General features: G+C 47.9%; 1 protein-coding gene across 1 annotated transcript in view; it reads right to left on the reverse strand.

The window, feature by feature from the left end:
* Positions 1-14,278, reverse strand: part of CNGB1 (cyclic nucleotide gated channel subunit beta 1) — a 36,294-nt gene that overhangs the window by 10,273 nt on the left and 11,743 nt on the right. The window contains exons 14-20 of the mRNA XM_064519522.1: positions 12,349-12,478; positions 11,564-11,606; positions 9,026-9,170; positions 3,905-4,012; positions 2,691-2,848; positions 1,772-1,951; positions 791-999 (exon numbers count right to left, since the gene is read on the reverse strand). Coding sequence (XP_064375592.1) covers positions 791-999; positions 1,772-1,951; positions 2,691-2,848; positions 3,905-4,012; positions 9,026-9,170; positions 11,564-11,606; positions 12,349-12,478 — 973 coding nt within the window. The remainder of the gene's footprint in view (positions 1-790; positions 1,000-1,771; positions 1,952-2,690; positions 2,849-3,904; positions 4,013-9,025; positions 9,171-11,563; positions 11,607-12,348; positions 12,479-14,278) is intronic.

Raw genomic sequence — 14,278 nt, forward strand, 5'->3', positions numbered from 1 at the left:
CATCCTGGAGGAATGCCGCACAGCAGCGTCAGCACCACGAACGTTGGAGTTTGCAGGAAAAGCCTTTCTGTCTATGCATTTGCTTGGACAAGGGGAAGGCTCTACCCTCAGGGCTTTGTTTTTCACAGCTTATTTCTTGGATTTGGAAATGAAATCAAGGGCTTTCACTTCATCCTACATCTCGGACGGGTGATCTGTGCGTTCAGATCGCAGCCCCTTTTTTCCTGTCACTAATACATGCTGCCTAGTTGTGCTCTGGGGAATTAAACCCAGAACTGATTATGCCGTTTGTTCTTAGCTAGAGGCATATAAGCTGCTGGCTACACCAGAGCCGAACAGCATGTGTCTCGCTCGTCTTTGGCAGAACCGCCCCGCGGAGCTACCCCCACGGAGCAGCAGCCACCTGGGCTGGCGTCTGAGTATCCCGGATCTGGGAACGAGGGTGCCGGGGATCATGCATTTTCTGAGTGGGCCGGCATTGACTTTATGGGAATAATATATACGTTTGAAGGATAAAAAGGCTGCCAGCTTATCAGTCGCACGGCAGGAGAGATGTCTGCAATTCTTGTTTCTCACAAGAATAGGCCCAATCCCGATGGTAAATGGTGAAAAGGAGTAAATCACGGCTGTGACGGGAGTGCTGCCTGGTGGTTGGGAGAGCTCGTTTCAAATACTTAGGATCAAAGCTGTCCTCACCACTTTGGGTGATGGAGTCGAGAGGTCCTCGACATCAGCCAAGGACCCTTAGAGGAGTTTCCCTCCCCAGGAGGCAATGCCTACTACCACTCACTATTATGTCTCCTCCTCGGACAAACTGGAGACGGGTCTGAAAGACGACGATGTCCAGGAGGTAGATGAGGTCACAGAGATAGTCCATGAGCAGCCAGTAGTGGATGTTTCCTGGCGTCTGGTAAGGAAAGGCCCAGCGGACGGGAATCAGCCAGCAGTTCCAGTTCCAGGCCAGAACAACGAAGAACAGCCACAGCACGTAGAACAGGTCTGTGCACACGGAAACACGGGCCAGGATTAGCTAGCAACACTTCCTGAAGTCATCTGAATCCACCACACATGGAATTTTTCGTCTCCTGTCCTGCCCTAAGTACAGTGATGTCTCCCACGAAACCTGCAGGAGATTTCAGACTTCTCCTCTCTACAGTATTTGATTGCAAACGCCAAGCAGGGTTCAGCAGAAGGATGGCAGAGCGGGACTCTAAATGCCAGGTTAATGCTATTTGTTACAGAGCACACCGTTTTTTGTCAGGAATCCCCTTCTAACTTCATTGGTTCAACAAGGTTCACTTTAGCTTTGCTCCCACAACACTAATTTAGTTTCTTTCCTTTTTTCCCTTTGAGACTATGCTGGGCTAAGAGCTGGCTGCCTAAGACTGGTGGCTTCGAAATGACCAGAAAGTAGAAAAGGTTAAGGAAGGAGTTGGGTTGCTGTGGGATTTGCACGGTACAGTGACTGTGTTTGCCCACTGAAAGGACTGAAAAGCAGAAACACGCTGGCCCTTCACCGCCTGGTAGTGCTCCTGACAGTCACAGCCATCAGGGAATATTTAGAAAAGCCTATGGATTATAATGGAAGCTGTGACTCTGATTTTTTTGCAGTCACATCTAAGCATAAATCAGTCCTTTCTTAGCTTTCTTCCCTTCTCCATAGCTTCCCATTTCTTGCACTTCCTTGCCTGCTTCCCTCACGTTTCCCTCTCTGCTTCCACTGCCAGATTTCTCGCGACCGAGGCGGGCAGAGCCACTCTCCATCACTCACTGGTGAGCGGATCTATGCTGCTTGGGAACCGGTAGCTTTTCATGCGGCCCAGCCAGGGCCGATACTTGAACGTGCAGCACAGCATCTCGCAGTAATGCTCATCCTCCACCACCTTGGCCGCCTCCGGCTCCTTTTCCGGGGCAGGCGGCGGAGCTTCCGCAGGGGCTTGCTTGGAAGGGGCTGGGAGAATCCACATAATTATTTTCCATAGCAGAAAACCCTCTTACAGTCATTTGTTTCAAGAGCTTTAAACCATTAATAAAATAGCTGTCTTCCTGAAAACACAGCGTGCATGGGGACCAATGAATTAAACGGTTGCTGTGAAAGCCTGGGGCTTTTACAATCCCATGCTCGCAAAGCTCCCCCCAGCTTGAAGATTTCAAAGCACTGACTGTAAAGCTGGAAATATATTTAGCTTCATGGCCTTCCTCCTGAGCTGGGAAAGTATAATGACTCCATAAACACTTAAAGCACAAACCAAGTCACCTGAGTTGCCCAGAAGAAGGGACAAGGAAGCTCCTGATTCCCAGCCTAGGGCCTTGGCCAGGCCCCTAGAAGGAGGAATTGGAGCCTTTTATTTCAAAAAATGAGGAACTTCAGTAAAAGCATCAGTCATGTCTCAGGAGAGCCCATGTTGTTCATGCTCACTGCTCTGGTTCACCCAGAGCTCCCAAATCATATTTTATACACAAGGAAGGCAACCTGCTTCTCTTCCTGCATCCCTGAGGATTTTCTAGGAAGACAGCGAAGCCGTTAAGCTTCCAGCTTATAAAACCAATAACCGTTTCTATTGCTTGAACGTCTCCAAGCCACAAATGCTATCTGCAGACCTACATTTTCTCCAAGTCAGCAACTTCTAATTTTCCCCCCCAACATTCAACATTATCAGTTTTGACCTCCCAACTCAACTTTAACTCACATGCCACAGGGGTCTCATCGTCAGATGTGGCATCAGGGTCCGTCAGCTTCTCTTTCACCTTTTCAGTCCTCTCTTTAAAGAGCTTCACCAGCTCCTGGAGCCGGTCGTTGATGACTGCGCTGTTCTGGCTTGCAGCTGAACCAATGCGTTCAGGCAGGCTGTAAAGAGACCATCAGACATTTCACTCATGTAGGAAAGCCCAAGAGTAGCTTCTTGACCAATTTTTTTAATGTATAGGAGCATTAACTGTATTTACCTAGTTGTTGTATAGTTAGAAGAGCATGTGTGACCCGTAACATGGATTCAGTAAAATACTCTCAACAACATCAGCGTGATGTTTGCTTATGTTTGCTCTAAGATGGAAACCACACTTACAGGTGTTTGGGAAGCCCCAAGGTCCCATCCTGGATTTCATTTTCTTGGGACTAGGAGGGCATTTTGAGAGAGCTGTGGGCTGAAAATGTACTGGAAGCTTCTGAATCTATAAACTACACTGTTCTCTTTGCTAAAACTAGAGCAGATTCAGTTTAGGATGTTTTACCTAGAATGATGGAAAACAATTAATATCAAGGAGGACAGAAACTAGCCACATTTAACATCTCAGGGCCTGGCTGTTTATTACTGTAGCTCTAGGCTGGTTTATCGCGATAACTGACATGGCAATTTGTATCCAAAAAGAAGACAAAATCCTGTATAATGTGGAACTGAAGTCACTCCCCAAGGCTGTGCTTCCTAATGAAGGCAGGTGCCTCCAAGTCTGCCCCATGGGTGTGCAGGGTAGGGAAGCCAGGACCTAGAGTGCATCATGCATAACTTGTTTTCTCTTTCTAAATGGAAGAAAAAGTTTATTTCCCAGCAATCAGTAAAAGCGAGGTGTCCTGCTGTGACTGTAATGTGTGCGGGTTAAAGGTGCATCATCTCTGTGGTTAAACCTGGTCTGAAGAAGAATGTTTCTATCTGGATAGAGAAAGCAAGAAAATAGTTTCCACTCTGGGAGATATCACACTTATTGGTTTTGGAGAGGGTCAGTGGGAGAGAGGCACATTATTCATTACACAGCATTAAACCCCCTACGTGCACTGCTTCCTCTCTCTTTGGTATCCCAGTATTTCTAAGATCTGCATTTCTGCCCAAGCACCAGGAAATGAAACCCTAAAAGCCAAGCCGATTCCCAGAGAAGCCTTGTGCCTATGCTCCTTGCTCTAGCTGCGCACTTTTCTCTCTCCTCCTTGTCCTGGCCAGGCCACGTTTGCACAGGAGATTGGCTTGTTGAGGCTAGAGGCACCTCATCCCCGCTGTCTTCTGGGGTCTGCACCTTCCTCCTAAAGAGACAAATGCAACAGTCAAAGCTCAGAGCACAGGAAGAAACTGAATCTCCCCCTTCCTCACCCAATTCCTCATCCTTCCTCTCCTTTTCCCTGCTCTCGTCTGTTCTAACTTTCCCTTCTCCTACTTGTGTCTGCTTTTCACTAATTCTTGACATCACCTGAGGTCACCTTGTGAAAAATACCCTGCTCCTTTCGCTACTAAAGAGCTATTCCTTTGCGTGCACCGAGTCCATGGCTAGAGAGGCATGCAGCAGGCCGGTGTGTCTTGAATCCCCTCTTAGACAGCCTTGCCAGAGGGCTGGGAAGGAGGCTCTGCTCTCTGCCCTCCCCAGACGCCGCAGTGCCACTGCCCTGGCGTCTCTACGAGAAAAGCAAGGAAAATCCAGCTACTGAGAGAGTGAAGCAAAGAAGTGAAATTGGGGGAAAAAAGGCAACTGAAAAGTACCTGGGATACAACATGGCTCTAAACTGGCTCTGTGACACTTCACACCCCTGAGACAAAGTAAACTGCAGGGCAGCCGAGGAGCATTTAAGACATAATATGGGCCCTCCAATGGCTGCTGCTACCTGTAAAGCAGAGTGCAAAGTGTAACAGCCAAGGACGACTCAAACGTTGAGATAAGCCCTATAAACACTGCCCTTGAGATACTAAGCTGCCCTCTTCCTAAAAGATATGCCCTAACACAGCTGGTGCATCTCCAACGCTACCGAAAGGTTTCTGGGAGAACTTCCTTAAATATTGTTTGCAAGCTATCTAAGTGGTGGAGGTAGATCTAAATGTGATGATAATAATGGCAAAAATCCAAACTAGCTTGCAAACCTACAGTTAAGTCCAGAGGGGAGTAATTTTAACAGCAACAGAGAAATTGGCTTCTGCCACCACCAACTTTTCCTCAAAATTAATAAGGATTTCAAATAGCAAACAGCAGCAGAGCACTGATCTTTGTACAAAATATCTCCGTGTGACCTGCAGAGCTCTACTTCTCTACAATCCCATTCCCAAGCGTGGGACTTTGGGAACTCAGCAAGACCAAGCAGTTTATTCAGACCACTTCCCCATAAAGGCCCCTAGGCACAAACAGGATGGCCAAGAGAGGTAGTCATGCCATTACAAATAGCCTGAAGAAAGCCAAAAGTGGCAGAAAACAGCCATCTCCAGCTTTGCTGGCTCTCAGACGTGCCCCTCTTGAACATGAGCTTCTGCAGAATCTGGCAGAGATGAACAAGGTCAGCAAAACCTTGGTTACTCAAGCGTGAGATGTAAAGGCAGAAGAGAAAACAACCCCAATGCTCCCATTAAAGTGCCGTCATTTCACAGCTTCATATGCTCAGTTATGGACTGAGAGGTTCCCAAAACCACATCAGTGTGTCTCCAACAGAAATAGTCCTTCCAAGTGTCTTCATGCTGTTAGGACAACTCCATCACCTCTCACCAGTCTACACAGCTTCCCTTCCCTACATTTTCCTTCCTCGAGGGATCAGGCTGTCCTCCTCACCCAAAAGCAAGCCAACTCCATCAAGCACCTGATGGACTCCAGTTTGAAAATGTGCATTGCTAAAAGGGTATCACCATCTCCCCTCCTTGCCCACAGTATTTCACCTGATGTCCCTCAAAGCTCACTCGGCTTCCTCTGAATATGCACCAAGTTTTTTGTGTCAGCTGTTGTTTGGAAAAACTTCTCTAAGTTTTTTGCTTCAAATGAGCAGAATGCCCTTCGACAGATGTAAAAGATGATAAACATCCTCAGGAAGGCTGTACATCTAGAGATTCAGAAAAAAATCCTTTGATATTCTCCAGTGCCTGCAACTCACCTACTTTCCTGACAGATGCTACTATCAGAGGGAACAGGAGCTACCCAAAAAGGAATGTAAATCTCAGCTCATTTTGAAAGGTTGTGGGTAAAAGTTCTGAGGGAATTGTGGAGATTATGTTAAATCCTATGGAGGAACACATACATGTGCAACCGAGTCTAAAACCCTATCAGGTCTCAGTTTCTTGGTCATCTTTGGGAAAAAAAAAAAAAAAAAAAACCAAATGAAGCACTGTGTGGTAATCCCCTGGACAAAATCCAGTCCTTTGATATGCTCCAGCTGCTCTTCCAGTGGATGTTGTTTGGGATAGGACCTTCAGAGCAGTGGTCAAATTGGCCCTAAAGACCAGATTTTTCCACTGATACATAAAGACTTGAAACTGCCTCTCCTACGAAGTGAAGTGAACCAGCAGACACACAGCTAACTAACGCGAGGAATGCATATATGCAAAGTAAAAGCTAAAGGTGAGCAATCAGATAAATAAGCAACACAAGGAACTAAGGAACAAATTCCAAAGTCTGTTGTGTATAGCCAGAATTTCGCCTTCCACAGTGAATGCGCTTATTAATGGCCATTGAAGTAACTGAACCATTGCAATATGATCACTAGTTCACTAATAAAGACATTTTTACAGTGTTGTACAAGATGGAAATCAAATCCAACAGAGCATGCAGCCACGAACCTAAAAATAGCAAAGTGAAAAGAGCATTTTTAGAAGTGGAAATGTGCAGTGCAGGTAGGAAGAGATGCACAAATCGAGTTACAAAAATATGCAGGAAGAAAATTATGAAAGAATTTGAATACAGGCAATAAAAATGTAAATTGCCCCCTCAAGATCCCCGACGGGGAGTGTAAATGCCTAAATAAAGACATAGCGTGAGACCTATGCAGGATGCACAGAAAGCTAAGGCTCAGCAAGAGCTGCTGCACCAACGTCTAACCATGCCCAGGGGGACTTCCCATGGGCGCTGCCTTACGATAGCGTTATCCCGTGTATCCGGATATTTATCGTCTGCAGGAGTCAGCCTATGTTATTTAACCAGGTGAACTTTGGCAACTGATAAATGAATCAAAGCAAACAATTATCAGCAAATATATGAGTCCATGCTTGGAGAGCATGAGCTTGCAGAGATTTTTGTGACATTGTGGCCACAGAGAAGAGGAATGGGCAGTGATTCCCGCAGAATCTATTTCCAAGGCACCAGTCGCACAAAGATCAACACAGATTCACAGCCTGGATTTGGACTCCATCTCTCTATAATGTTTTTTTCCCTGGATATGGTCTGTGTCCAGTTCAATGCCATGGTTTCCTAGTACTTTCTTTCTGTATTAAAATAATGGAATTTTATTTCTTTATAGAATGAAATACAATTTGCTTGCTTTTAAAAAGCTCTGTCAAGGGACCTCCATTAGTCTGCTTGAGACACACTACCTGGATGCATGGCAGAAAGTTGTATATGCTCATACACAAAGCTGCGAATATGCAACCTGCTCCTTCATCACATGGCTAAAAAATAGCATAAGAAGACTGAGATGCTCCAAAAAACGTCCACTTCGGGGAATACTGAGCTGTTTTTCTGGTAAAAGGTGGGATGAGTGCTCTGTGCTGACCTCTTCTTCCTCTGACTGCTGCTGTCTTCTTGAAAATGAGATACCTTGCTAGTGTTGAAAGGGGCATTAAGAGAAAAAAAAAATTGAAGAAGGAACTAGAGCTTGCCTGTGATAAAAGATGACTGCAGGAGATGGATTTGTACATCGATCTGATTGCATAAGCTAAGCCCATGCCCATGGCTAGCTGGCTCCTTAGCTTCAAACATGCCTGAGCTTTGCTGGGATGCTTAACACGGGCATTATTCTGAATTTTTGTCCATTTTCTACATCTGTTGATGGACAAAAGCAAACTCAGGAGCCTGAGCCAGATTCAGAGATGAATAAGCATCTGCATCAAAGTTACACATCTCAACCCTCTGCTGATAACAAGAAGGCCAGATGTCGTGGGGAAAATAAGGGGTTGGGCAAACACCTAATGTGACTCTTCTCCTTTCCAAACAGAGGGGGGTACACAGATTTAGCTAGTGTGCAAGGAAAGAAAGATGAACTTAAGCTTTAATGTCCTTACAATGAGAATTTATCTCAAGGAATAAGGCCAAAGACTGTTTTGGGAAGTGGTTATGCCCGTGATTGAAAAGAATGGCTAGAGCTCAAATCAGTTACCCAAACACAGCACCTGGCACCTTTTGAGATACCTCCCAAGACAAATTACGGATGCTGCTGAAGAGGAAGGAGTAGGAAAGGCTTCCCTGGGGCAGAAGCCACATGCCGCTGGCCGGAGCCCAAAGCGACGCATGGTGCCATGCAGCAGGCAAGGAGGCAACCCCCAAGCTGGCCCACTTGCCAGCCGGGCTGCGACACGGGAGCTTTTCCGTATCAGAGAGTAACCTGTAATTTTCATTAACCCAAGAGAGAAAAACTCATCCTGACCAATAACTGCAAAGGGTCCCAGCTGTGCCCAGACTCCTTTTAAGCACCTTTCCCCCCCCTGCTACCGCCTGTATCAGCGCCCAGAGAGGAGCCGTCTCCTGGCTCCAGAACTGGAGCCGTTAATAGCATCGCCCACTGCCCTCTACTTCGTCAAAAAGAGAAGTCATCTCCTTTCCCAACCTCCTGTCCAAAAACCAAGCTCTGTCACTCGGTTTTACTGGGCGCTCAAAGCACATGCCCAGTTCAGATCACTACTACAGGCTCGTCTCTAAGGCTGTTCAGCAGCGGATTAGCTTTGCCGGCTCTAGCTGGGATCCTCTCGTCACCGGAAAACTTTCATCACTGGGTTAATAGAAAAAAAAAAAAAAGGCAGTAAAATTCAGTGGGTGGTAAATACCCGCTGAGTGGGCTGCCTCAAAGCTGTTCGGATTTACACTGCAAGCGTTTCGTAGGACTGCTTTGAAGCTGGTTCTCTCCATCTAAAACCCTATTCAATAGACCGGATTATGGACACCTTTGCTATTTCATTTTTTTCCAGCTGTTGCAGGAGCTTGTTTACTAAAAGATCAAAACCATTCAGTCAGGATGGATATAACATCTGGTTGGCAGCGCTTAAAAAACACCCCATTTGCTATTGCTTTGCAATAGCGAGCCTGAAAAACCCTCCAAAACGATATTACTAAGGTGCAAAGCGGGGAGAAGAGCAAGCCCTACCTGGGGGAGGCTGTCACCGCATCGGGCACCGCCAGCGCATGGCTGGTGCTCAGGGCCGGCGCCAGCAAGCACCCGCCTTCGCTCTCCTGAGCATCAGCTGGGCCGTCCACGTCCTTGATGCTTACGGTGGGGTATTGACGTGGCCCTTGAAGAAGAAGAGCATTGCAAAGTCAATCAGTGTTTTTGGATTATTCCTAGCCATGGCTTTCCCTCAAAATGAGCACTGGCCTGTTGCTCTTAATTTATATTTAAGGTTATGTGAGCTGCATCACTCGGGTGAAAGTCTCTCAAACAGCCCCAGTTAAGGGCTGTTTTTCAGCAATGGGTCCAGCCTGCAGCTGGGAAAATCCCCCAAACCCCATCACCCTCCAGCGAGGCTCTCCTGCTCCTCACTCCCTTCGAAGCCCTCGGTGCACTAAAAGACTCTCCTTTCACTCCACGTCTTTTGCCATTTCCCTGTCACATGGCACTCCTTTCTCCTAATATTTTGGAATGTTTAATTTTTTTTCCCCCCCAAATTTTTAACAAAGTAAGAAAAACTGCTGGTTGCTCCCTTTCTGCTTTCACGCCTTGCAGTGATTTAAACTTCTCAGTGCCATTGCTTAGCCTCCGGTAGGGAAAACTATGAAGAAATTACTGGGATTACCAGCTGCAAAAGCTGCCTCCTGGGTTATAGAAAAGCTCCCGGGTTTTCTGAATATGAATATATTTATGCAAAATACCCTCGGAGCAGGGCTGCCTGCCTAGCAGTCCCTCGGGGCTGCTGCAACCTTGTTATGCTGCTACATCTTTATGCTCTGTGGGGGTGATTTAGGCTCCAAATTACAGGACTGTGTGGTTTTCATGCAAAATAAGGCATTATTCAAAGAAGCACTTAAGGCCCCTCTGGTTGGAGGAGGTAATAGCTGCTCCCTGCAGTAAGCGAGGCTAGGAGCGGAAAAGACAGTTGTTTACAGTAGCTAAACAGAGATGTCACCTGCCCGATGGAGAAACAACTTGCCACGGGGGGTTAGTCTGGTTAGATCCCTGCAGCCGGCTTGGTTGCAAAAAAATCACCCTTTTTCTTAGCTATATCACCAGATGCGAAGAGTCCTTGCAGATTTTCTTCGAAGGGGGAATTGCAGCCATCTAAAGACCCTGGGCAGCCCCTCTTCTCCGCGTGCCGCTTTGCGTTGCCATGAAGGGCCGCGCGTGATGGGGACTTGCAAAGAGCAAAGCTCCAGCTCCTAGTCTGAACGAGTTGCACAAACGATACAGAGAAAATGCACGTGCTGTGGCTACTTAACCCTCTGCCTGCGGGTCTCTCGGGGGAGTTTTGAACCACCGCAGTGAGTATTTATGGCTTGAAAATGTTCTTTAGGAGTTGAGTTAGAAGGGGACGTAATTACGAGGCAGAAGCAAAAATCGTGCTACGCGACCATCTGTTTTGTTCCTCAGCTTCTGTGATGCAACATGAAGCAGGCTTTTATTAAAAAAAAGCAACAAAGACCAACTACTCCAGGACTAAAAGCCGCCCCCCCCCCCAAGCTACGCAAGCACATGGCCAAAGCTAATGTCGCTACTACCTAGGGCTTGGGCAGGGGACTGCTCCTGATTGGAAAAATTGGGGTTGACAACCCCAGCCTTTGGCTTTCTGGAGATGAGGACGGGGATGCGGGAGGCAGCGGCGGCTCGGTAGCTGGGGACATGGGGCAGGCGCTCTACGGCACCGCGGCGGGGAGGGGAGACGCTCCGGCGCTCCAGCGGCTTGTCGTGCACCAGCCGGCGGAGCTCAACGTCTCGGGCGCGCTCGGCCATGCTGCTAGGCGCCTAGGTGCTTCAAGCAAAGGGCAAGGCATCGGGAGCTGCAATAAGAAACAGAGTCGTCTGAGATGGGACGGTTATTCTGGGCACCTGGAGAGACGCGGGGCCGGCGCGGGGAGCGAAGCGAGCGCCGGGAGGCTGGCTGAGCTGCGGCACTACATTGCAATGCTCGGCCGGGGCTGCAGGAACGCGCTGCTGGCGGCGGAAAGCAAAGAAACCTCCAATCTATAATAGGGCCAGCGTCGAAGTGTCCCTTGTGCAACGCCAGCGAAGTCAGCGGAGTTATGCCAGGAACTAGCGTCTCTCGCTCGGGCTGTGATAGCAGCTCCGCAGCTCATTTTCATTACCAGTCCATTACCTCCTAAAGCATTATATTAGCATGTACTTTGTGCAACCAGTTATTTCCCAGACTGAACAAAGCGGCAATGAAAATCCTTTTCCCCACGCTGCCTTTCTCCTTCGGCTGAAGGAGAAGCTCTTATTTCGCGTCGGGGATTATTGAATCAATGAGACTAAGTACTGGGTAAGGACCAGGCCTTCATATCTGGCTCCAGCTAACAGTGATACTGCCAGCGTACCCTTCCCACAGGATGCTTTCAGCTAGGGAAAAACCCAAATTGACCAAGCAGGCCCATGCGGTCAGAAGGACAAGGCTCCGGTTTCCCCCTCCCCGGGCATCTCATCGCCTGCTTCCATCCGTGGCAATTCAACATCACCCCGCGTTGTCTGCTGTACCTTCAACATCGGCTTCAGCGGCCTCAGCTATCTTCTCTTCCACCTTCAAAACCCAAAGAGCCAATTTAAGGAGAAAAATATCTATTCCAGCCATAAGCGAAACAGACTTAGCATTTCTGTAAGGTTTTAGGATGTCCCTGGTATCCCCCAGGCCATACACCAGCTGCAAGCTTCTCCCCTGGAGCTGCCCTTCTGTTCAAACATTTTGGAGCAAAAACTAACCTCAGTCGTCCACAGCTTGTCAAAAAAGCACTGCGTTATACTCCAGGCTGCTTTGGAGATCCATTGATAAGCTGATGCAAGCGAGAGCATGCAGTGTGACCCCAAAAGCCCCCAAAGCCCCATCTGTCCCCACCATGCCGTATGCGCCCCTTGCTTTTCACTGCACCCCGCTGCTGTAGACGGCAACGGTGTTGCCAGCGTTGCAGAGCCCGTAGCTTTTCTCTTTTTTTTGGCAATTCATTACTTCAGGCTCCTCTACGCCCTCGCAGTATGGATTTTAACTTAAATGTCATAGGGCTGCTTTCAAAAACGGCAAGCTGTCAAAACCCGGGGGACTTCGATAGCATCCCACATTTCCCGCAGGGAACAGTCCAGCGCCGTCACTGCAGAGACAGGGGCATCCCCGGGCTGTGCTCCCCACTGCGGGGAAAACGTTGCCAGCATCTGAAGCGGCTCCTGCCGGGATCCCCCAGAGATGAGCCCCGACTTCCAGGTACCCAGTGCGTGGCAGACTGTGACTAGCTTATTGCAGCCCGAAATCTAAGCAAAAAGCATTCCCATACCTGTATGAAAGTGCCTTCATGATCACTTAACTCGGTGCCTTTGAGGTCTTCAAAATCAGGGGGGTCTTCTACAAAGAAGCCTTCATCCACCTCATCATCAGCACTAAGGCCAGGAGGCTGGAGCAGGGGTCTGTGCGACATGGAAGGAGCAGCGATGTGAGGCCAGGAGTGCTTTCGGCCCTCTCTGAGGCCAGGCATGTTACGGACAAGGCGTCCTTGCATCGATGCAAAGGATGCACGGGTGACCCAACAGCAGGCCGTTCGGCCAGCCGCTTTGCAAGCCCCGCTTGCAGATGAATAAATGCACATGAAGGCAGAAATCTCAGCTTACTGCATTAATTACACAGAAAAACTTACCACTTGGATTAGAAGAGACTTGAGCATAACTTCAGAAAAAATTCCAGATGAGTAGTATGGAAAATAATAAATAGCATGGAAAAATACCAGGGAGCCCAGGTGGGAGGTATATAAACTACGCAGAGCATTTTCCGGAGATTACATTTCTCTTGCTATACAAAATAATTTCTCATATAGTTAAAATTTGCCAAAGAACAACCCAAGAGCCCAATTTCCATGCAGGAGTACATCATCCGAATCCCACATTTGTCAGTATAAGGTATCAGTAGGACCCATAATTCTTATTTTCCTTTTCTCACTGCCAGTTTCAGCCCCAAGCGCAGGCTCCAGTTCCACCACGTTGACAAATGGGGCTCACAAGATTATTTTTATTGGTTTAATATGACTTTATAACTGGAAAAAAAAGTGATCATGCTGTTCTGAGCAATTGTTTGCTGCTTTGCTGTTTGCTGGAGAGGAAAGCAAAGGACCAACTGGGGATGTTGAAAAAACTTAGAAGATAGCTAAATCTGTGAAAACCAAGAAACCTTCTGCATTTTCAGCTGGTCCTAAGCCACAAGACTTATCTAACAAGCAGTGGCTGATTGGTTTTAAGCTCCATCTCTTGAAAAATGATTATTTCACAAGTTTGGGGGTTTTTCCTCCATTTTGTATGTTTAACCCTCTCCTTCCAAATGCAATTGCAACCCTTTTCATCCTAGAAAACCTCTTGGCTTCTCTCTTTTCCCATAAACATACGAACACACTGAAGGCTGGAGCAACAGCTCGTCCACCCCCTAACCAAAAGGCAAATCTCTGCAGTGCACTCGCAGGAGCGTGCAAGCTGGAGCGCTTGAAAAAGAGGCTTTGATTAAACAAAAAGGTAACGCTGAATAATCATGCAATGTCAGCTTCTTGCTGAGAATCCAGCTGTTTGCAAACAGCAGGCAGAGAGCAGCATTGCAGCACTAGTTCTAGGTAATAAACCCCCAAATGTTTACAACATGGGAAAACAGAGCAACCCACGAAAGCACGCAGATTTTCTAAGCACTGTCTAGCCTGAAGTTACCACCTATAGCAGCTGACAATAACAGCTATTTTTTACACCAGGAAAAGGCGTAAAAACGTACCTACGTGTCTTACGTAGCGTTTGCAGGTACAACGGATAATCCCATCCTTAAATCCAGCTCCATGTTATTCGTAATAATCCCCACTGCACTCAATTAACATATATGGGTTTAAATAACCTGGAGCCGCTTGCAGACCACGGTTTTCTCACCCTGGTTTTGTCGTCCCTGGACAGAGCTGCAGAGGTGTTTTCCTGCCGACGGGGCCGGGCGGCCGGGGCGAGGGCTGGGGGCCCCGCGGGCTGCGTTGCTCCGGGGAGCCGTGCGGCTCCCGAGCTGGGGACCGCGTCGCTAGGAGACGCTTGCTCGTTACTAGGTGCCGCACGGCAGCGGATAAGCCCGGTTTGCAAAAGCATCCTTTAAAACCGGCCTCCTCAAAGCAGCCCCCTTGCCGCTCCACTAAACTGGTCTGCCCGTGAACGCGTTGGACTTTACGGCTCGTGAACGCATTTGAAACGACGGCTGCA

The sequence above is a fragment of the Dromaius novaehollandiae genome, chromosome 13 (genome assembly GCF_036370855.1).
Source record: "Dromaius novaehollandiae isolate bDroNov1 chromosome 13, bDroNov1.hap1, whole genome shotgun sequence".
Taxonomy (NCBI): Eukaryota; Metazoa; Chordata; class Aves; order Casuariiformes; family Dromaiidae; genus Dromaius; species Dromaius novaehollandiae.